This window comes from Panthera leo, chromosome C1, assembly GCF_018350215.1.
Source record: "Panthera leo isolate Ple1 chromosome C1, P.leo_Ple1_pat1.1, whole genome shotgun sequence".
NCBI classification, from domain to species: domain Eukaryota; kingdom Metazoa; phylum Chordata; class Mammalia; order Carnivora; family Felidae; genus Panthera; species Panthera leo.
The window spans coordinates 80,461,879-80,483,559 of NC_056686.1; the positions used below are offsets into that span (position 1 = coordinate 80,461,879).

General features: G+C 38.9%; 1 protein-coding gene across 3 annotated transcripts in view; it reads left to right on the forward strand.

Annotated features, from left to right (window-relative positions):
- Positions 1–21,681, forward strand: part of LOC122228084 (TLC domain-containing protein 4-like) — a 97,129-nt gene that overhangs the window by 69,304 nt on the left and 6,144 nt on the right. For all 3 annotated transcript variants that reach the window (XM_042952952.1, XM_042952953.1, XM_042952954.1), the window contains one exon: positions 8,043–8,116. In XM_042952952.1, the coding sequence (XP_042808886.1) occupies positions 8,043–8,116 (74 nt within the window). The remainder of the gene's footprint in view (positions 1–8,042; positions 8,117–21,681) is intronic.

Genomic DNA, 21,681 nt, shown 5'->3' on the forward strand with positions numbered 1-21,681 from the left:
ACAACCCTGGGGTCATAACCTGAGCTGAAATCAAGAGTCAAATGCTCAACTGACTGAGCCCCCGAGATGCCCCTTTTTTCCACTTTTTGAGTGCCTTTTCTATTTTCATATTTTTCTTGGTTGCTATTAGCACATGTCTTGTTCTCACATCAGTTCTGTAAAAAAAAGATGGTATTATGCCCATTTTACAAATGGAGAGACTTAAATTTATTTATTTTTAAAAATTTTTTTAACGTTTATTCATTTTTGAGAGAAAGAAGAAGACACAGCACAAGCAGGGGAGGGGCAGAGAGAGAGGGAGACACAGAATCTGAAGCAGGCTCCAGGCTCTGAGCTGTCAGCACAGAGCCGACATGGGGCTCCAACTCACAAACCATGAGATCATGACCTGAGCTGATGTCGGATGCTTAACCGGATCTCAGTGCCCTGAGAAACTGAAATTTAGATCAGCTTGGCCAGAGGTCACCCAGGAGTGCTAGGGTTCAAATCCTGGCCTCCATGCCACAGGCTTGTGATCCTGTCCTAACATCCCTGCCTCCCCAGACTTACTTGCTTAATTATCATAATGAATTGCCCAAATAGAATAAGAGTTTGAAAGATTCTAGCAGTCAGCTGGCCAATAAATATTTATGGAAATTCTGCCATCAGCAGCAGGATATAGTGGTTCATAGACACTTCCATTTCTCAGTTAATTCTGTCATTCCACTGTTTCATAAAATGGGGAAGAGGAGGACGGTGGGAGGGGCAGCCATACACTCCTAATAGCAGCTCTTTAAAAAGTATTCACCATATTTATAGAGATATGGAAATGGGGTTAGAGAAGCTCAGTAATAGCCACAAATCATGCAGTTAAGAAAGGGCTTCTTAGTTTGCTGGCATGCTCATACATAACCAGCTTCTAGCCATTTTCCTTCTGATCCATAGCTGTCATGCAGGTCTCAAATTCTCCTACCTCTTTTTTTTTTTTTCAATTTAAGTATACTTAAACAATATCCTATTAGTTTCAGGCTTACATTATCATGATTTTATGTTTTTATACATTGCCAAGTGATCTCCATGTTAAGTCTAGTACCATCTATCACCATATAAAATTATTACAATATTATTGACTATATTCTCCTTGCTGTACATTATATCTTTATGACCTACTTATAACTGGAAGTTTGTACCTCTTAATACCCTTCCCTTTCCATTCTGTTAGGCTTCTGACACCCCCCCCCAACACCCCTCTCCTCTGCCAATCATTAGTTTGTTCTTTGTATCTAGAATCTGTTTATTTTCCCTTTTGTTTATTCATTTGTTTTTTTAGATTCCACATATAAGTGAAATCATATGGTATTTGTTTCTTTGTCTGACTTATTTAATGTAGCCTAAAACCCTCCAGGTCCAGTCCATCCTTGTTCTCAAACATGGCAAGATTTCATTCTTTTTGATGGCTAATATTCCATTGTATATACGTACCACATCTTCTTTATCCATTCATCTATTGATGGGCACTTCAGTTGCTTCCATAGCTTAGCTGTTGTAAGTAATGTGATGAATATAGGGGTGCATTGGTGTTCTTGTTTTTTTTTTTTCAGGTAAATACCAAGAAGTGGAATTGCTGGATCCTATGATAGTTTTATTCTTAATTTTTTGAGGACCCTCTATTGTTTTCCACAGTGGCTGCATCAGGTTATATTCCCACCGACAGTGCATGAGGGTCCCCTTTTCTCCATACCCTTGCCAGCACTTACTTTTTGTCTTTGATATTAGCCAATGTGATGGGTGTGAGGTGATCTTCCCCACCTCTTACTTGCCAACCCACTTTTTTGTCTTGTTTCACTAATCTAAATGTATCAAGTTTTGGAGATTAAATATCAAGACTTTTTTTTTTATCATAACACATTTCTCATGAGCTCTAATTCTTTTCTACTGATCTCTTTACAAAATTAAAATCTGGATATTTTTCTCCTTTTCTTTTACAATGGAACACTAATATTCTCATCAGAGTGCTCACCCACTCAGATATAGGTTTGCAGGACTCTTAGGAATTGGTTTTGGAGGTGATTCTCCTTGCTTCACACTGAGGAGTAGGCGAGGTTCAACTCAGGAAATATGCACCAGGCACTGTACTAGGCTTTATGGATACAACAATAAACGAGACACAAGGAATATAGATAATTTGCAAGGGTGTAAGTACTTTAACAGACAGGCAGAGAAATCTGTTGAAACACCTGACCTAGCTCAGGATTCAGGAGTCAGGAAAATATTTCTAGAGGGATGCAGCTGGTCTACCTTGATAATGCTGTAGGATCTGATGGGGGGGGGGGGGGGTTGTAAATCTTCACTAATTACAATTTTAGAGAAGTGTGGAGCTAGTTTCCTGAGGGCTTAGAGATTCCTAGATCATCTGTAAGCTAGGATGGTAGTTCTCTAACTTTAGTCAATATTGGAATCACCTGGAGGGCCTATTAGAAATATGTTGCTCATCTGACCTCCACGGTTACTAATTCAGTAGGTCTGCGATGGGGCCCAAGAAAATGTACATCTAGCGAATTTCCAGGTGATGGTGATGCTGCTAGTCTGGGGACCACACTTTGAGAATGACTGTGTTAGACATGAGAAAAACATTTTTCTTCGGGAAGAGGGAAGAGAAATTAGAAGAAAAGCCAGGATGCTATGCCCATTTCTTTTATAAACTCAAGAGGTTTTTTCAGAGTGGAGATACTGCATTTTGGCTAAATTTAGATGAAAGCAGCATATCAAATTGACTGTTTTTTTACTAGTAACTTTTAGTATTTAAAGACTATTATTGAGTCCGGTTTTATCTGATACTAATTTGACACTTTGGTTAATAGTTACTTTTAATTTTATAACCACTTGAAAGGAGTTCGAAGAAATCTTCTAAACTCTCAAAAAAGTCTTAGACATAGTATAGTTAATAAGTTTGTATTTTTAAAATTCACTAGAGAGAAATGTTTACAATTGTTTCTTAAAATTTAAGAGTAAGGCGATGGCTACTATTTCAATATTTTGCATGACTTTGGACTGTCTGCTTGAAAATGTTTTAGAAATCACAAACAAAAACTTAAAAAATTTCAGTATTGCATTTCATATGTGGATAAAATGATTTATTTGAAAGATATAGTAAGTAATTTAGCAACGCTTTGGCTGACTTTAGGAATATATTAACTCATATTATATAGCAATTTGGTATGTCATATTCTCTAAACATTGGATATAGTTACCTAGAATGCCATACATTTTTAAAAAACTAAACAAAAGAAGATTGTTAGGAAAAGTAGATTGGAAAAAGAGCTACCTTTAACTGAGGGAGAAAGGCAATGTTATAGATGGGAAAATTTATCTTTAAAAACAAAAGTGAGTGTTAAGTACATGAAGTTATTATGATAGAGGATTATACTAATCAGCTATTTCTGAAATTTTTCTGTCTGGTTCAAGTAAGAATCTCACTAAAGTAACTCTTCTCTTTGCATTTGTTGCCTCCCCAAGGGTCATGTTCTAGTTGTGCACTATTTTCAAAGCTCTTCTCCCTTCCCCTAGTCACTGAAGAATTTAACTATGGGAGAAGAGGAAAGCAGAACATTTCAGCTTTTTAATTTTACCAGGATGGTCTCCAACTAAACACAATTACTTATTTTTCTGACCTTTTCTTAACTGAAATATTCCAATCACTTCCTTTGGAAACACTCACCTAAACTTTAAATGAATCACCCAAACTAAAAAATAAGTCCATAAAACATCCAGGAACTTGGAATATGAAAGGCAATTTGCTTCCTATTACTTGAAAGTGCTTCTTTGTGCTGGATGAGTTAGAGAGGTCAGACATTTACTCTTTATTCATTCCTCTTTCTCAGAGCTAGGAATGTGATTTTAATTATGTATTAAAATGAAAAAGTTTACCTACCATTTGGGATTCATTATAATAAAATTCATAATAAGGGAGTGGCCTGCCCAAGTCCATCCTGGTTTTTACTGTTTTACTACTGAAAATCCTGTATCCTGTGAAGTCTTTCCCTTTGATGCAAAAAAATTGTGGCAACCACGATTTGCAGTTCATAATAATGGATCATTTATTGTCGCATTACACTGAATGATACCATGGAAGTGTGTTGTAATCATGAGCATTAACAGTCATCTTTGCCCTTTGGAAGATCAGATGAGAATGAGAACACTATGATACCAACACCAGAATGCCCCCAAAGTTCACCAATAAAGAAGGTTATAGTTATTATATATGGAAATATGTATAATATATATTATATACATTAGTATATAATGATGTTATGGGTGGATGGAAAGACACATGGGTTAGGGTATTAGATGACCAAAAGAGACTAGACTGTACAATATGCAGAAAAGAATTTAGGATTGGGCATTGTTACGGATTGAATTGTATCCTACCCCCAAATTCTTATGTTGAGGATCTGAGCCCTAGTACCACTGAATGTGACTTTATTTGCAAATAGGGTCATTACAGATGTTTTTGGTTAAGTGAACATGAGGTCATAGGTGAATAGGATGGGTCCTTTAATCCAACATGACTGGTATCCTTATAAAAAGGGGAAGTTTGGACATATACATGCACGTAGGGAAAATGCCATGTGAAGATTGGAGTTGGGATGCCTAGAAGCCAAGGAACTGCAAGAAACTAGGAGAGAAGCCTGGAGCAGATCCTTCCCTAGAACCTCCAGAAGGAGCATGGGCCTGCCAACACCTTGATCTGAGACTTCTAGCCTCCAGAACTGTAAGACAATACGTTTGTGTTGTTTAAGCCACCCATCCTGTGGTACTTTGTTATGGCACCCCCAGCAATCTAATACAGGCCTGCTAGAGATGGGGATGGAAAAGCGCCTAAAGAGACTGCATCTCACAAGTCTGAAATGAGACAGACAAGTACATCTAACTGGAGCTGTACGTTTTTCATCTTCCAAAAAGACACTGACGCTCAGTTGAAATAATAGCAGGCATAAAACTTGGACATACCACATGGATATACACATTTTATTGTTCCCTTGACTGTTCTACGAAACTGAGTAAAGTTACATTTCCCGATCCAGAGGTTGCAACGAAAACATCCTGTCGGCGAAAAAGGGGTAAATTCTAATAACAGATGTGTTGGTTTCTCACAGTAGAGAGAGCTTACTCTGTTGGATATTCCCAATAATCGTGCTTTCTTTCCTCTAGCAGATGTTGCATGGAATCACAGCAATAAAAACTCTTAGCTCCTGGGATTTGAAAAATGGAGTTTCAAGTTGAATTTTTGACTCCTATGAAGATTATAAAGAAACCACATGAAATAACAATTGTTGATGTGTTGTTCAAAGACGAATTAGATTTTGCTCAATACGTCTGCACGTTTGGCAGACAGTGCAAATGTAAACGTGGCAAATTCCATTCGGTCTATACACTTCTCACCAAAGAAAATGAAAAGATACTACCTGTGAAACACCTTCCACACCTCGCATAGAACAGTGCCACAAAGAGATGTGATTTGCTTACCTCTGATGTTGAGGCTTTCATAATGAAAGTTCTTTCCCACCTTTAGCTTCCTCAAGACCTGAAGAACCAATGAGAGTTTTGACTTCACAGAAATGGAGGGAGATGGCTTCCATAGACCTGTGCCTATAAGATAGCTACAATTATTGCCAGCATGCGTTGGCCAGCCGTAAAATCACATGTGTAGAGTGTGAGGCAAAGAGAATGTCCTTCTGTAATTTGGAAATAAATCGAGGATGAGAAAACAGAAAAATATTACATTAAATAATCAGATATTTATGTACTGTTTCTTTAAAACTGATGACTGCTGAGGAACCCGTAAGCATCTAGAAAAGGATGAACTATTAGCACCTCTGTTAGTTAATGTAGTCTGAGGGTTGTGACAAGCATACAATGGAAGAATGGCTCATTTGGGGAAATAAAACTGCTTCTGAACTCAAAAGCATTACCAGAAAATGGTAGCCACATTGAACAGGATTTTCTTCACTAGAACTGTAACTTATTTGGAATCCATTTTGTATGCTTTCCAGTATTGAAAAAGGATGGATATTTTAGAAGTGGATAGTTTATATGATGAATTTGTACATGCAAAAGACCTTAGAGACAAATAGCTGGTCTATCAAAACAAGCCTATAGATACAAAGTGGATGGACCTTTTCAGAGAGCTAGGAACTTAATTCTTGTAACTCCAAAAAGCCTGCTGTTGCTAGTAAAAGTCTCAAGTATTTTATGCTCACACCTTTGTTAAGAAAATATTTAGGTTGAGGTCATCCTATTGGAGTGATACTGTAATGTGGATTCCTAAGAGCAGAGCTACAAGTCAAAGTAATTTTATGTTAGACTGTATTTCATTCTTGAAAAAAAAATATGTGTGTGTGCGTGTATGTGTGTGTGTGTGTGTACTTGCTTGTGTACACGCGCACACACACACACACACACACACGCACGCACACACACACCAAAGGCTGTAGGCAGTTAAGAGAAGTAATACTGGAAAAAGAAAAAGAAAAATCTGTATTGTGGATAAGAAGATGTCACTATTATTTTTTATTAAATATAGGTAACAACTATTTAATTAGTCCCATTGTATTTACATTCTCCTTTTACAAAGTCTCGGATTTATGTCTCTTAAAAATATATAATAATGTAGCCTCCTAAATTTAAATATCCAAAAGAAAGTTAAAAGGGCAAAAGGAAACCTAAAAATATTACAGTTTCACGCATTTTATTTGTTAAATTAGTCCTATTTTTAATTACGACTAATTACCACTCTTAACTAATCTTGTTTGTTTAAATAAAAGCTTTTATTGTAACAGAAAAGTAAATAATACAGAAAAATATATAATTTCAAATAAACACCGATTCTTTATATTTCCGTGATAAAGTCGTGACACATGTACATAGTTATTTCTCCTATGTTGTCATGTGTGCTTGGACTGGTATGGCTGTACTCACCTTGCCCACTGCCTTGCCCCTTTGTCCCTCCTCCTTCCATTTCTCCTCATCACACGTTTCAGTTTCCCTAAGGCCAGTGAGTTTGAGATTATAAAAAGTTCTAGATTAGTCTTGGAAAAGCTAAGTCTTGAAACCAGCTCTGAATTTTTAATCTCTAAAATAATTTCCATGGAGAAGAACTGAAAACCCTTCAAATAAAAAGGGTTTTTTTGTTTTTTGTTTTTGCTTTATATTCCCATTTGGAAAGCAGCATGTATATAGCTTTTAGGACTGAAGTTCCACGTATACCTAATGTTTTGGGGGCAGGTAGGATTATTTCTTTTTATGTACAATCATAATTCTGATTTAACTGGAAGTGGTGGAATGACTCTATTTACCTAGTAACAGTTTTTAAATTACATGATATTTTTGGAATGTATACGTTTGGTGTTCTTTCTAATGCTTATTAACTCTGCTCTACTTTTCGTATTTTTAAATTCATACAGTGTACTAGGTATTATGTTTCTAAATTCAGAAAGGTCCTGAAAGTATGGGTTTTAGCTGTAGGATCTTCCGATTGACAAATATTTTTGCAGGTCAAATGTGATAGATCAGTTTTAGCATGTGTTGTTACATTTGGCAGATAAGCATCGGCTCACAGTCTCACGTGTTGTTAATTAGGATATGAAGTACACTTTTGAGATTTTAAGGTGCTTTCATTAATAGATATAAGAATGAGTTTCTGTTAGGTATTTAATTGCTCTAAAATTCCTCAAGTGCTGAAATTCACGCTACTTTGGTAATTATTTCTACAGCAATTTGAGGATGCCATTACTGATGGCTATTTGCAGAATTCATTAATTCAACATGAGACAACAGCTTAAAATCTGTTTTTATAAATGAACATAAGTGTATACAATATGCTGTCTTTTAAAAATAATGTAGAATTCTAGTGACATTTCTAATTTCTCATGAAGAAAATTAGGAGACTTGGTCTGTTTTGACATTGATATTTTATGCTGAGAAGTTATTGAATGTTCCTTTAATATTTGGAAATTTTGATAAGAATGGCCTCCCTGACATTGTATTTTATGTTTATCATCCAGAAGGATGGAGTGCTGGCATACATTGGGAATTTTCGCCTGCTTGCAGAACTTTCCAGCCCTTTTGTGAATCAGCGGTAGGTTATTGATATCATTATTTTACACTTATGCTGTTTACCTTTAGTTTGGGGAAATTTTTTTCCAAGATCCTAAAGCTACTAAATAAAAATGAGAATATGTGATATGAACTGTTATCACCATTCTGCAAATGAGGAAAGTAAACGTTGGAGGGGTTGGAGAAACTTGTCCAAGATCCCCTAGCTAGAAAGTGGTGGTCCTAGCTTTTGAACAGAGCTCTCTCAGAAAGGTGATGATGCTTTATTATACTTGGGTTCATCTTGGGTCCTGTTCATATTCTTTTTTTTTTTTTTAAGTTTATTTACTTTGAGAGAGAGCATGTGTGAGCACTTGTGTGCATGCGTGCGAGCAGGGGAGTGGCAGAGAGAGCATGGTGGGGGGGGGGGGCGGAGAGAGAGAATCCCAAGCAAGTCCAAACTGTCAGTGGGGAGCCCTATGTAGGGCTCAACGCAGGGTTCAAACTCGAGAACCATGAGATTATGACCTGAGCCCAAATCAAGAGTCAGATGCTTAACCAACTAAGTCACCCAGGTGCCTTTCCTGTTCATATTCTTGACACCAACTGACTCCTGTTCCCAAATTCTGATATTGACATTACCTTAGTTCCTCATTTAAGAAAAACAGTGTTCTAATTTTAGATTTACAGAAAAGTTGCAAAGATAGCACAGGAACTCTTATATCCTCCTCACCTAGTTTTTCCTATTGCCCATGTCTTCTATTACCCTGGGACATTTGTCAAAACTGAGAAACCGATATTGATACATCACTCTTAAGTGACCTACAGACTTTGTCGGATTACACCAGTTTTTCCATTAGTGTTTTCTTTTTTGTTCTAGGATTCAATCCAGACTGCCACACTGCATTTAGTTGTCATGTCTTCCTGGTCTCCTGTCGTCTGTAACAGTTCTGAGTCTTTCCCTATTTTTCTGACTTTGACAGTGTTAAGAAGTACTGTCCAGTTATTCTATAAAGAGTCCTCCAGTCTGGATTTTTCTGTTTTTCTTATGACTAGATGGAGGTTATGGGGTTTGGGGAGGAATTCCATGGAGGCAGAGTGCCCTTGTCATCACATCGTATCAGGAGGTACATGCGTCCACATGACATCAGTGGGGATTTGAACTTTCATCACATGGTTGAGGTGGTATTTGCCAGGTTTCTCCACTGTGAAGTTTTTTCTTTTCCTTACTCTGTTCTTTAAGAGCAAGATACAAAATGTAGCCCACTCTCAAGGGAGAGAAGGAATTAAGCTCCACCTCATGGAGGGAGGTAGTTACTCATATTTGCCAATGGATTTGTAATGAGGCTTTATTACCCTTATCCTGTCATTTAACGAGGTCTACTGATGTTTTTTTCTGTGCAGTGTTGGCTGTTCCTTTCACTCCATATCCATGGTCCTAGTTGGGGACCTTCGGGATGTCCATGGTTCACTTACTGCCATAGCCTTCCAACTGACTTCCCTTGTTTCAGATTCACCCTCTCTTCAATCCTTTCCTCACAGTGCTGCTGACGTAGTGTTCCCTGTGTTCCATTTTCTATACCTTATTTTCTTCCACAAACTGAATCCTGTTTAGACTCTTCTCTTTGACATTCATTGCAGCATGCTCCCTGTGTCTCCAGCCTTATTTCTTACTACTCATTAGAGTCAGGTTTGAACACTTACTGTCTCATGCACCTCTGGGTTATTCTGACATTTCTTTCTTTATTCACATCATCCATTTACCCTCCATCTTTGAAAAATTTACCTATCTTTAAAATCTTAGGTCAAAGTCCCAAGCCAGGGGAGGCTCCCATGATTGCATGTAGCCTTTTGTGACGTAGTATAGAGATAACCCAGAGAATTGAAACTGTCAAATCAGACTCATGTGAGTTAGAGAATATATCCGGTATTAAACCTTACTAATAATCTCAAGGATCCTGATACATCAAAATGGCTCCCTGGGTCCTTTTTGCATTGGGCACACTGGAAGTTATCTATGAGGGCCATAAACAATATGCATAGTTTATATTGCGGACATAGAAGGAGCTTTCTTGGTTATGACACATCTCCATATAATACTCAGATAATTACATAACTTATGTAACATTCCCCAGAGGGTCAGGCCCCATAAATCTGTACATTCTAGGTTTGTTTGCTATAAGCAATCCTAGAGTAGGTTAAGTCCTAAAAGCATTCGTGGATGAGACTCTCCAGCAACACATACCATTAGTCTATTTATTGGGAGGCCTGTCATTAGTATGCTTACCAAGCAATTAGCCTGATCTTTTTTTCTTGCCAAAGGTGGTGGGGGAAGGGGGAGGAGTGGTCCTTCCACCCCCAAAACAGGAAAGAATGGGTTATAGATCTGCTGCTTAACCTTTTCTTTCCCAAGTGCTTATACACTATCTTATTTTGTATGCCACTGTTTCGGATGGTGTAATCTTTTCTTAACATTTACGTATTTTTGAGAGAGAGAGGGAACACGAGCAGGAGAGGGGCAGAGAGAGAGGGAGACACAGAATCTGAAGCAGGCGCCAGGCTCTGAGCTGTCAGCACAGAGCCCGACGCGGGGCTCCAACCCATGAATCGTGAGATCGTGACCTGAGCCAAGGTTGGACGCTTAACCGACTGAGCCACCCAGGCACCCCTATGTAATCTTATTTTTTGAGGAAGATAATCAGTTCCTTGGGCTCTGCCATTTAATTTTTTAAAATAATAATTCTTCTGCAATCCTCAAAGACTGAAATCGTGGAAGTATAGAGCAAAGAGCACGTTCTTTGAAGTCAAAAGACCCACATTCAGACCCAAGCTCTCCCACTTACCATTGGACATGAGTGGAAGACTATTTAATCTCTCTAAGCCTGGCTTCTTACCTATAAAACAGGGATAACGATGCCTATAGGCCTCACAGTTTGTTGTGAGATTCAATGAGATTTCGTGCTTGCCGTTTGGTATATGTTCAATAAGTTCTAAATGACGTACATATTCAGTATGCTAAACTGGAAGTGCATAGTCTATACTTACTTTCTCTACTTTTTTGTATCTTTTTTGCTCTTTAACTCATTAAAGTTAGGCTTTCTCCTCTGTCATTCTGCTGGAACCGCTTCATTAGAGGCACCAGTGACTTCTAGTTGCAAAATCTAGTGAACACCCTTGGTGCCTGTCTTGTGTCTCTCTGTGGACTCGATGCTATTCCTCACCTCCTTCTAAGGCCCAACTCCCTTTGCTTTCATGACACTGCACTCATCTGGTCCTTGTATTTCTCTGACCATCCTCTCTCACTCTCCTTAGTAAGAGACAGTTCCATACATGCTGGTGTTCCCTGAGGCTCTCTTCTGGGCCCACTGATCTTCCTCTGGGGTGGCCCAGTGCTTCTCCCTGGGGTGAGTTCTATTTTCAAGGCAGCAGCAATTACCTGTTTGCTCATTTTGGCATAATGAGCAATGTGTGAGTTTTAAAATCAGATACACTCAAGTTGCAATTCAACCTTGCCGCTTACCTGCCCTGACCTTGGGTAAGTTATTTAACATCCCTGTACTACAGTTGTTTTCTCCTTAAAAAGAACATATTTAATACTACGCACTTCTTTGTGTCTTAGTCAAGTGTTTTCTCCTCCCAGGTGGCACATCAAATTCAACATGTCTAAAATAGAATGCAACATATTTCCCTCTGTAGTCTCATATCCTCTTGTTCACCATGTGGCCCAGCCATTCTTGGTCACTCCCGCTCGATATGTGGGAATCACCTTTGACTGTTCTCCCTTACCCACATTTGGGTCCATCACCAGGTCTTACCAGAAAACCTCCTAAATATTTCTTGCCTTGGCCACTGACTCTCCATCTCTACTGTCAGTGCCCTTGATCATCATCTCTTGCCTAAGCTACTGTACTAGTACTCTAACCCTGTACTACCCAGTAGGGTAACCACAAGCCACATGTAACTATTTAATATTTAAATTAAGTTAAAAATTCAGTTCTCAGTTTAACTTGTAACATTTCAAATGCTTCACAGCCCCATGTGGCTAGTGTCTACTGAATTGGGTAGCACATCCATAGACCATTTTCGTTACTGCAGAAAGCTTTTTAGGACAGTGCTGTTCTAGACTGCAGGTTGGCAAACTAAGGCTCGAGGGCCGAACCCATTGCTGTTCTTTAGCAAATGAAGTTTTATTGGGGCACAGCTCTGTTCACTTGTTTACATGACTGCTGACACACTGCAACAGCAAAGTTGATTGTGACAGAGACCATACAGCTTCCAAAACCTCTTACTTTATGTCTACTCTCTCTTTGTGGAGGAAGTTTTGCTGATCCCTGCTCTAGATCGTCTACCTGTCTCCGGTCCTGTTCCCCGTTTGTCTCTCTTCTCTATCAGTATCTTCCATGATGATCCCCCTAAAACCCAAAAACGAACATGCAGCTTCCCTGGTTGAATCCCCTCAGTGGCTCCTGCTGCATTACAGGATAAGATGTGGGCTCTTCAATGTGATACAAAATTTTCCAAGAATAGCTGTCTTCTCTCTTTCCACCACATTTTTCCCTCCAAAATCTCCTCTCATTCCAACTTGTCCATATGCTGAAAAGGTCTCCTGGCTCATCCTTCAAGACTCAGCCTGAGGATTATTTCCATCACTGAATCCCATCTCTTTTGGGTTGAGCTGGGTGTCCCTCACCTGTGCTTCCGCAATAGTGACATACATTTACCCCATTAGGATTAGTGTATTTTATGATAATGTTCTCTCTCTCTCTCTCTCTCTCTCTCTCTCTCTGTTTCTTCTGGTTCATCTCTGTGTTCATTAGATCAAGGGTGCAATTTTGTTCAACTTTGCATGGTCCAGCACTCCAACATTGTCTGGCACATAGTAGCCATTTAATTGCTTTTTGAAAAAATGACCCCTGGGAAGTGATCAGTTAAACTTTAGCATCTCTTGAATGTGATTCAGATTATGAGACTTTGAAGCAGGAGAAAATTAACTGACGCTTAAAGGAACTTCAATTTGTTTTTGTTTGAAACTCTCTGAGAACTCATAAAATTAGAGATAGCTTAATTCTACACCTTTATCTAAAATCTTTGAGTCTTTAGTAAATTAAGAAAGGGAGAAGTGTGTTTGGAATGTGAACAAGAAATGGTATCACGGAAGAGCAAGCAGATAGTAACAAAATCAAGCGCAGCCACTTAAGCTCTCTTAGAGTTTTCTGTTGGTTAATTGTTTTCTTTAGAGTTTGTGGTATTTTTATGTTTTCTCTATTTTGGAGCTTTGTATAATTTAAGAAGACACATGGGATGCATGTGGTGGCTTCTAGAGGGAAGAGGACTAAAATAAAGCTTAGACACCTGGGCTTCAGTTAAATTTCTGCTGCTGAGTTATACCCGTGCATCAGGTTTCTTTTTATAAAAACTAATTCAGTGGCGGTAACTTCTTTCTTCCCTAAATGCAATGAACTGTCATGAGGACATATTTATGCATTGCATTGATATTAAAATCCAATATCTTATAAGAACTTTGTACATATGCTCCTTGATATGTGAATTCAGTACTTACTAAATACCTCCTCAGTACCCAAATGTCCCAGTCCCTGCCTTCCAGACACCACTGGTGTCTAGTGGTGTGTCTGTGTTTGAGAAAATAAGACTTAAAAATAGAAAATAATGAGCTAGTAAAACAAGACATTATGTGAAAAAAAAAAAAGTGCTGGTATTAATGGTATAAAACAGCTGTTCTCAAACTTGTAGATCTCATAAATTATTGAGGACTTGAATGAACTTTTATTTCCTGTGGGCTTATATCTATTGATATTTGCCAGATTGGAACTTCAGACTGCGACATTAAAAATATTTATTAATTCATTTAATAGTAACAATAATATTTTATGTCAACATAATGTGTTTTTTGTATGAAAAATAACTGCATTGCCAAAATGAAAACAATCCTAGAGGGAACAGTGTCCCGGGTGTACATTTTTGCAGATCTTTCTGGTGTCTGGCATGATGGTATTTAGCTGGATTCTCAGGGCTGGCTCTTGTTTTCAGTCTGTTGTGAAATGTTGTTTTGGTAGAAGCACATGAAAAAAAACAAAAAACAAAAAAACGCTGGCCTCTCAGAGTTAATAATGTAGTAGGAAAAGGTAGAAACACCTTAGTAGCCTTTTCACATAATTGTGGATATTCTTCTTGAACATTACACCAAAATATACCAAGAGGTAGTTTCTTAAAGGTTAGTTAAATGTAGAATCTGAAACCATATCAACAAACTTTCTATACATAGTTACATTCAAGTCCATTGGTCTTTCTTGCGCTTTGAATCTTTTGCACATGCCTAATTATGTAACATCATGCCTTGGTCATTTGGCCGTTTGGGTCGCTGAGTTATGTAGGTCTTCCAAATGTTGGTACGTTTATTAGTAATATTAAAAAAAGTCACATTAGTATCACCACTGATCTCGTTTAAAAAGTCTAAGTATTGGGAGGCTACCAAATTCATAGTGGCAGATAAAAATTTTCCAAAATTCTGATTTTCATTTGAAAGTTCAAATTCTGTTATTGGCAACAAATACAAGCTTCTTCTCTCGATGTGACAAACTCACTTTTCATTTTTGAGAAAACGCCTGCCAAATACCCGAGTTGAAATAACCATAGTTTTTCAGGGTTTTTTTTTTTTCAAGTACAAATGATGGTCCATGGAAAAAGCATGTAGTTTAGCTCACAATTCAAATCATCATCCAAGGGTATTTCCTCCAGACAACTATTATACTTCGTAGCAGATGTGTGTTGTATATACTTCCCATTTTATCACACAGAATATTAAAACGATATACTCAAAGGCCATGATGCAATGAAATTATTATTCTTCATTAGGGGCATTTATCTTAAGTGAAACTGGCTTTACCCCCCACCCCTTTTTTTTTAACTTTGTCCTTTTTTTTCTTTTTTTTTTTTACTTCCTTGTTTTGTTTTAAACTGCAAGAGTCTGGCAGGAGAGAATACAATGTCTACTAGTACCATTTTGTGCCAATGCCATGATTTGCACTAAGATCCCAGGTTTATCTACCAGTGCTTTGCACCGTCGTTATAGAAATCAACCCAAGGAGCAAGGTGGATAATATTTTAATATTATTATGAAAATAGTTTTCCCCTGTACCCCCTCCAAAAAGTCTCAGAGGTCCAGGGACCACATTTTAAGATCTATCATTGATTGATATTTGCCATGCAAGTCTTCACCTGAGAAGGTGGGAGCTATCCTTAAAATGTTTTGGGATGATTTTAGAAGTGGGTGGGGAGGGGAGGCCCTCCATTCAAGCAGGAAGAAATGAACACGAGTTTTTAAAAAGTGAGATAAACATGCCATGTGAAAGAGAAACCCAGACTTGTGGGATTAAAGAGTATGCCTTAGGAAGAGGATGGATAGGCATAGAGGGTATTGAGTGTCAGAGAGAGCTGATTGAACTTGATCCAGTGGACAGTGAGAATGTAGTCTAGCAGAGGAAGACATTCTGAAAATAGCCCTGAGTTAATTGTAGTTTTTGGTATTTGTAGGATAGATTGGAAGATTGGAGGCAAAATGTAGAGTTAGGAGGTTAGCAGACAGCTCTTAGTTTTGTGAATGAATGGTGTGATTTCATTAGTCCTGAAAATAAATAGGAGTCCAAATTAGGCTGTGGGGATAGAGAAAAGACAACGAAATAGAGATTTTCAGGGAAGAAAAGGGGATTTTGGCAATGGATGAGAAATTAGAGGTAGATAAAAGGGATGAGTTTAAGATCACTTAATTATATACCTTTGAGGAATTGACCCACGAAAAGAGACAGGGTATGAGGAAGACTGGGGGCGGGAAAGGTGGTGGATTTGGCCTGGAGATGTCAGATAAGAGGACAAACAGAGCATCTGAGTGGAAATGTAGTGAGAGGTACAGAGAGGAATTTTGGGATGATCAGGTAGAGGTGACATTTGAAACCATGAGAAAAGATGGCATTTAAATGACGAGTGTCTAGAATTGAAGCATAAGATAAGGAAGACTACATATAATGAAGGAATAGTTTAGAAGGGGAAGGAGAGCCAAAATAATATTGGGGTGTGGGGCAACTTCTCTAAAATTAAGTTCCTGAACCCCTAAAATTTCAGGATTAATATTAAATACCAGTGTTTACATGCCTGAAAGAATTACATTTGCAACCAGGATATAACCAGGGTCAGCTCACTGCCCAGTCTCTGTGTAGAGTCCCAGAAACAGTACAGCATCCAAAACCTTTTTGGAGTTTTTCCAAGGGTGTCAACAAAGATCGTTTGTTACTCACAGAAACACTTCTTAAAATTCTCTTCGCTCCTCTTGAACTCACAATATCTCCGAGACCCTGCAGTTTTCCCAAGGCTCATTCAAACTTCTGATCCTTAACTCCCAACTCCAGAAACTCCCCGAACCATTGCTGTGTGGAGGGATTGATTCTATGATCCCATCCTCTTTCCTCACATTTTTTCTTTCTCTATCTGCAAAGAACCTTCCTGCTCTTTCCAGATGTGAATTACACCAAATAATACCTTGTTTTTACATGATTTGTAGTTAGTACCACACTCTGCACAGTTAATTCCCAGGACTTAATTAAAAGATTCAATTTTCTTTAGAAGGGCAGTGGAGGAAGAAGTGCTAAATGACCAAAGACAGATTTTTCTCTGTGGGGTTGGGTGAAGATTATAAACGCCTACAATTTGCTATCTTTTCTGTACACCTGTCTTAGTAATAACTGTGGATGTGGGCAAAAGAGTGTTTTCCCTCTGTTCTTTCTTCTCACATGCATGTCTTCCTTCTTCTTCCTGCCCGTTTCCCTTTCAGCTTCAATACATATGTTCACAAACTGTTAGCCTTTATTTGATGGAATGAAAGTGTGTTCGAATTAGGGAAGAAGTAGATGCCAACAAAATAAGTGGTCCTTCTGATGTGAGAGAGGAAGATAAGAGTATATAAATATTATTTCACCTTGTATTAATATATGAGCTCTTCCCTTTAAAAGAGACTGACTTAAAGACCAGGCACTAGTCACATGGAAAAATTGGCAGACGATGAATATGGTTGGTGATTGCATAGTAAAGCCAAAGGACAAATTCCATAAGTCTGGATTTTTACATAATCACCCTTCCACACAATCAAAAATTTGGAAAGTACACGAAGTGCTTGGAGAACAGGAAGTAGTCTGGACCAAATACAGGACTTATGAAAAGAGAAAAGGCTAGAATCAAGGGAGACCAGTTAGGTCAATGTAGTCATTGAGGTAAGACATACTGAGGACCAAAAATTATAATGGCAGCAGCGGGAATGGAATGAATCAGGAAGGGATAAGGAAGACTTTTAGCAAATAAAATAGACAGGGCTTGGTTACAGACTGTGGAAATAGTCTAGGGTGACTGCAAGTTTCTGATTTGGATGACTAAGTCATTGGTGACACCGTTGTTGAAGATTGGGAAGATCAGTAGGTATAAACTTCCAGTTATAAAATGAGTGGGGATGTAAGGTACAGTGTGGGGAATACAATCAATAATGTATCAGCTTTGTATGACGACAAAAGTTAGCTAGACTTACTGTGGTGATCAATTCTGGTGTATACAAATGTGGAACCACTATGTTGTATACCTGAAACTAATATACTATGTTATGTCAACTATACTTCAGTTTCATCAATCAATAAAATCTACAAACCACGCACACGCACGCACACACGCACACACACATGCAGGCGCATTTTTCACAGAAAGACCTGAATTTGAACAAAGAAAAAGCAGACATTGGGATGCTTGTGACACACGAACACACAAACTGTACTGAAAAGATGGCCCCTGCACTCTTTCTAGTCTTATCTAGCTGTCTGAAATATGGCCGTTTAATTATACAAAACAATTTTGTATGGCTCAGTGTTATATGAAAGCTTGCTTGTGCAAATTCCTTAATTTTTATATTAGAATGGCATTTATTCTTGAAAATAAAAATGTTTCCATGTATCAAAAACAAACAAACAAACAAACAAATGATTGAGAGGGTCAGAAGAGAAACAGGCAGTTTTTGTGGTGGTGGTAATGTAGAGGAGGGGTTGCCAGGCAGGGAGTAAGGTATTGATTCTTGGCATGTTGAGTTTTAGGCATATTTGAGAATTTGTGATTTGTAAATGCTCACCAAAAATTAGGTGAAAATGTTCAACAGTAACTTAGAAATATGCAACTACAAGTAGTCTGTGTGAGAGAACTTGAAGTCAAAGATTTGTGCTAGGGTGGTGAGCCTCTGAGAGTGGATGAAATGACCTTGGTAGCACATATAGAAGGGAATGGTGTTTGGGAGACACACATATTTAAAAAATTTTTTTGTTTAATGTGTATATTTTGAGACAGGGAGAGACAGAGCACAAGCAGGGGAGGGGCAGAGAGAGAGGGAGACAGAATCCAAAGCAGGCTCCAGGCTCTGAGCTGTCAGCACAGAGCCCAGTATGGCTCTAACTCACGAATCATAAGATCGTGACCTGAGCTGAAGTCAGACGCTTAACTGACTAAGCCACCCATGCGCCCCTGGGGGCACACATATTTAAGGGACAGGCAGAAGAAGTGGAGACTGAGAAGTGTGATTATAGGGAATGAAGAGGAAATAGTATCATGGAAGTCAGGAGAGACGGAAGTGTGATGGTTGGCAGTGTCATATGCTATAGAAAGGCCACCTGAGATGAAGGCTAAGATGAGCCCACTGTCTTGGGCCTGGGGAAGCCACTGGTGACCAGTTCCTTTGCAGGGGAATGTGATCGTATTGTACTGGGCTGTGAAGTATCACAAAAATGTCTGTGAATATACTGTTGACTTCTCTTTCAAAAAGTTGATAGGGAAGACAAGCAGAGGAGAGACTTTTGGATTAGAATTGAGCATGTTGGTGAGAAAGAAGAAAGGATCGATCTAGATGGAACAGAGGAAGGGGAGAATTGATGGACTAAAGTCCCAGAAGGTGGGGTGGGGTCCTGAGCATGGCAAAGAAGTATACATCTGAGTATAAAGGTAAAGGTGCCCAAAAAGAAGTTTCGAGACCCTGAGGTCAGAGTTTGGGGAATTCATGCTTGATGGAACCTTAATACCTCAGTAGTTAGAAGAAGCCAGTTCCTCTGCAGGGACTAAGAGGTAGAAAGGAATGAGGAAGAGAAGTGACTTGAGTGGTGACACAGAGGTTGGAAGCACTTTATGGAGAGTGTAGAGTTAAGTAAAGGGACTAAAGCAAACTTGAGAATTCAACAGAAGCCCAGCTCTCTTTAAATTATAGTTGTGCCTGCCATTTCCCTTAATATCCATATGGGTGAGGAGGGGCGCCTGGCTGGCTCAGTCAGTTAAATGTCCAACTTCGGCTCAGGTCATGATCTCACAGTTTGTGGGTCCGAGCCCTGCATTCGGCTCTGTGCTGACAGCCCAGAGCCTGGAACCTGCTTCAGATTCTCTCTCAGCCCCTCCCCTGCTCATGCTCTGACCGTCCTTCTCTCAAAAATAAACATTTAAAAAAATATATGTGGGTGAGGAATAGTTATTTATTGAGTTGTTAATACGGCAGGGGGAGATTCTTACTGTGTGTCGTAACAGCTTCCTAGCAGAAAGGAGGTCCTGTCGTCGTCCCCAGGTTTGTAGAGCTAGACCTGAGGCATAGAGGTCAATAACAGGAAAGCCCGTGCAGGCGTTAAGTGGCAGAGGCAGGCTCTGAGCCCCGGCAGCCCGTCTGCAGAGCACAGCACCCACCTGCGGTGTACGTGACGTGCCTGGGAAAGCTGGTGTGATGAGCTTTTGGAGGTAGGCAACAAGGGTGGGATGGGTGAAGTGGCGAGAGACCTGAGGGCGCTGATAGGTCTTCTGAAGCCAACCAAGGTCAGGGAGGTAGGAACGGAAGTAATCAAAGTCTGAAGGGTGATACTGAGGGACTTGAGAGTCAGGAGGTCAAAGAATGGCTTTAGGTGGAAATGGGCAAAGTGAAATGTGGGATGCTAAGGGTTGTGATGACAGAGGTCATTTGAGTGATCCCAAGGCCACCGTATAGTCGAAGAGGTGAATGGCTGAGGGTAACGGGAAGTCCTTGGAGCAGAGGAGACTGTAGGATGGAAGATCTGGATTAGAACAAAAGATTTTGACTTGACTGCTTCCGTGACGCTTTTCCTATTTGTGATATTTTATTAATTTGACCATTGCTGCCTAAATAGTTTCTCTTTTAATTGCCTTGAATAATTGAGCTTCTCTCTTGTCACCCTACGTACACTTAGAAATTGTAACATACCTCTTATCCTACCAATTACTCCTACTTGATCTTTTGATCTCTCTTAGTAAAATATTTTAAGGTTTTCTTAACTGTTAAACTTTAGCTACCGAGGTTGAGCAGTTTCTAGCTTAGTCGTAACTAATTCAGCCAAGTTAAATATTAAGATACATGGACATATTTTACTATAGTTACAACTTAATCTCTAAAATAATGAGGTAAAATTAGGCAAGATCTTTTTTTTAAGGAGAAAAAAGTAGAATAGAGAAAGTACTACAATTTTAAAAAGAAGCTTTATTTAAGAATAATTTTAAGGGTGCCTGGGTGGCTCATTTGTTAAGCGTCCGACTTCAGCTCAGGTCGTGATCTCACGGTTCATGAGTTCGAGCTCCATGTCGGGCTCTGTGCTGACAACTCAGAGCCCTGGAGCCTGCTTCAGATTCTGTGTCTCCCCCTCTCTCTGCCCCTCCCCTGTTCGTGCTCAGTCTCTCAAAAATGAACAAACATTGAAAAAAAATAAAATAAAAAAATAATTTTAGACGTCTCCAAAAGTTGCAAGGATGTTACAGAAGGTTCCCAAAGACTCCTCTCTGTTGTGATGGTTTCTCAGACTTTGGTTGTTTTTTGAGGAGTCCCGGTCAGGTGTTTTGCAGAGTAGTTCTCAATTTGGATTTGTCTCATGTTTTCCTCATCATTAGACTCGGGTTATGGGTTTTTGGAGGAAGACCGTGTAAGTAAAGTGCCATTCTCACGACAGCGTGCCAGGCCTGAACACTATAAACATGACTTATCACTGTTGATGTTCACCTTGCTCACCTGGCTGAAGTAGAGTTTGTCACATTTCTGTTTTAAAGTTACTCTTACTACATCACCTGCCTTCTATACTGAACTCTGGAATGGAGTCCCTGTGAATAGCAGTGGGGAGTTATGTTTCAACTCGTTGAGGTTACAATATCTACATAAATCATTTGTAATTATTCTGTACAGGATATTTATCTTTTCTCCTCCAATCATTAATTCCTTCATTTGTTTATATTACTATGGATCCATGAATATTTATTTTATACATCAGGTTTTTTTTTTTTAAATCCAATACCACATTATTTATTCATTGTTTACTTTGTTCAGAATGTTACAGCTTTTGCCATTGAATTCTTTCACTTGGCTTCTGTGGCCCTTTGATATAACCTTATCATTTTGCTTTTGAGCACTTTCTTACTTTCTGGTAGTAAAAAATATTCTAGATCCATATTGTATGTATGTTTGCATTCATTTTTTTGTGTGGACATAAATCAGTTGGGAAAAGTACCTAAGAGTGTGATTGCTGGGTTGTATGCTATGAA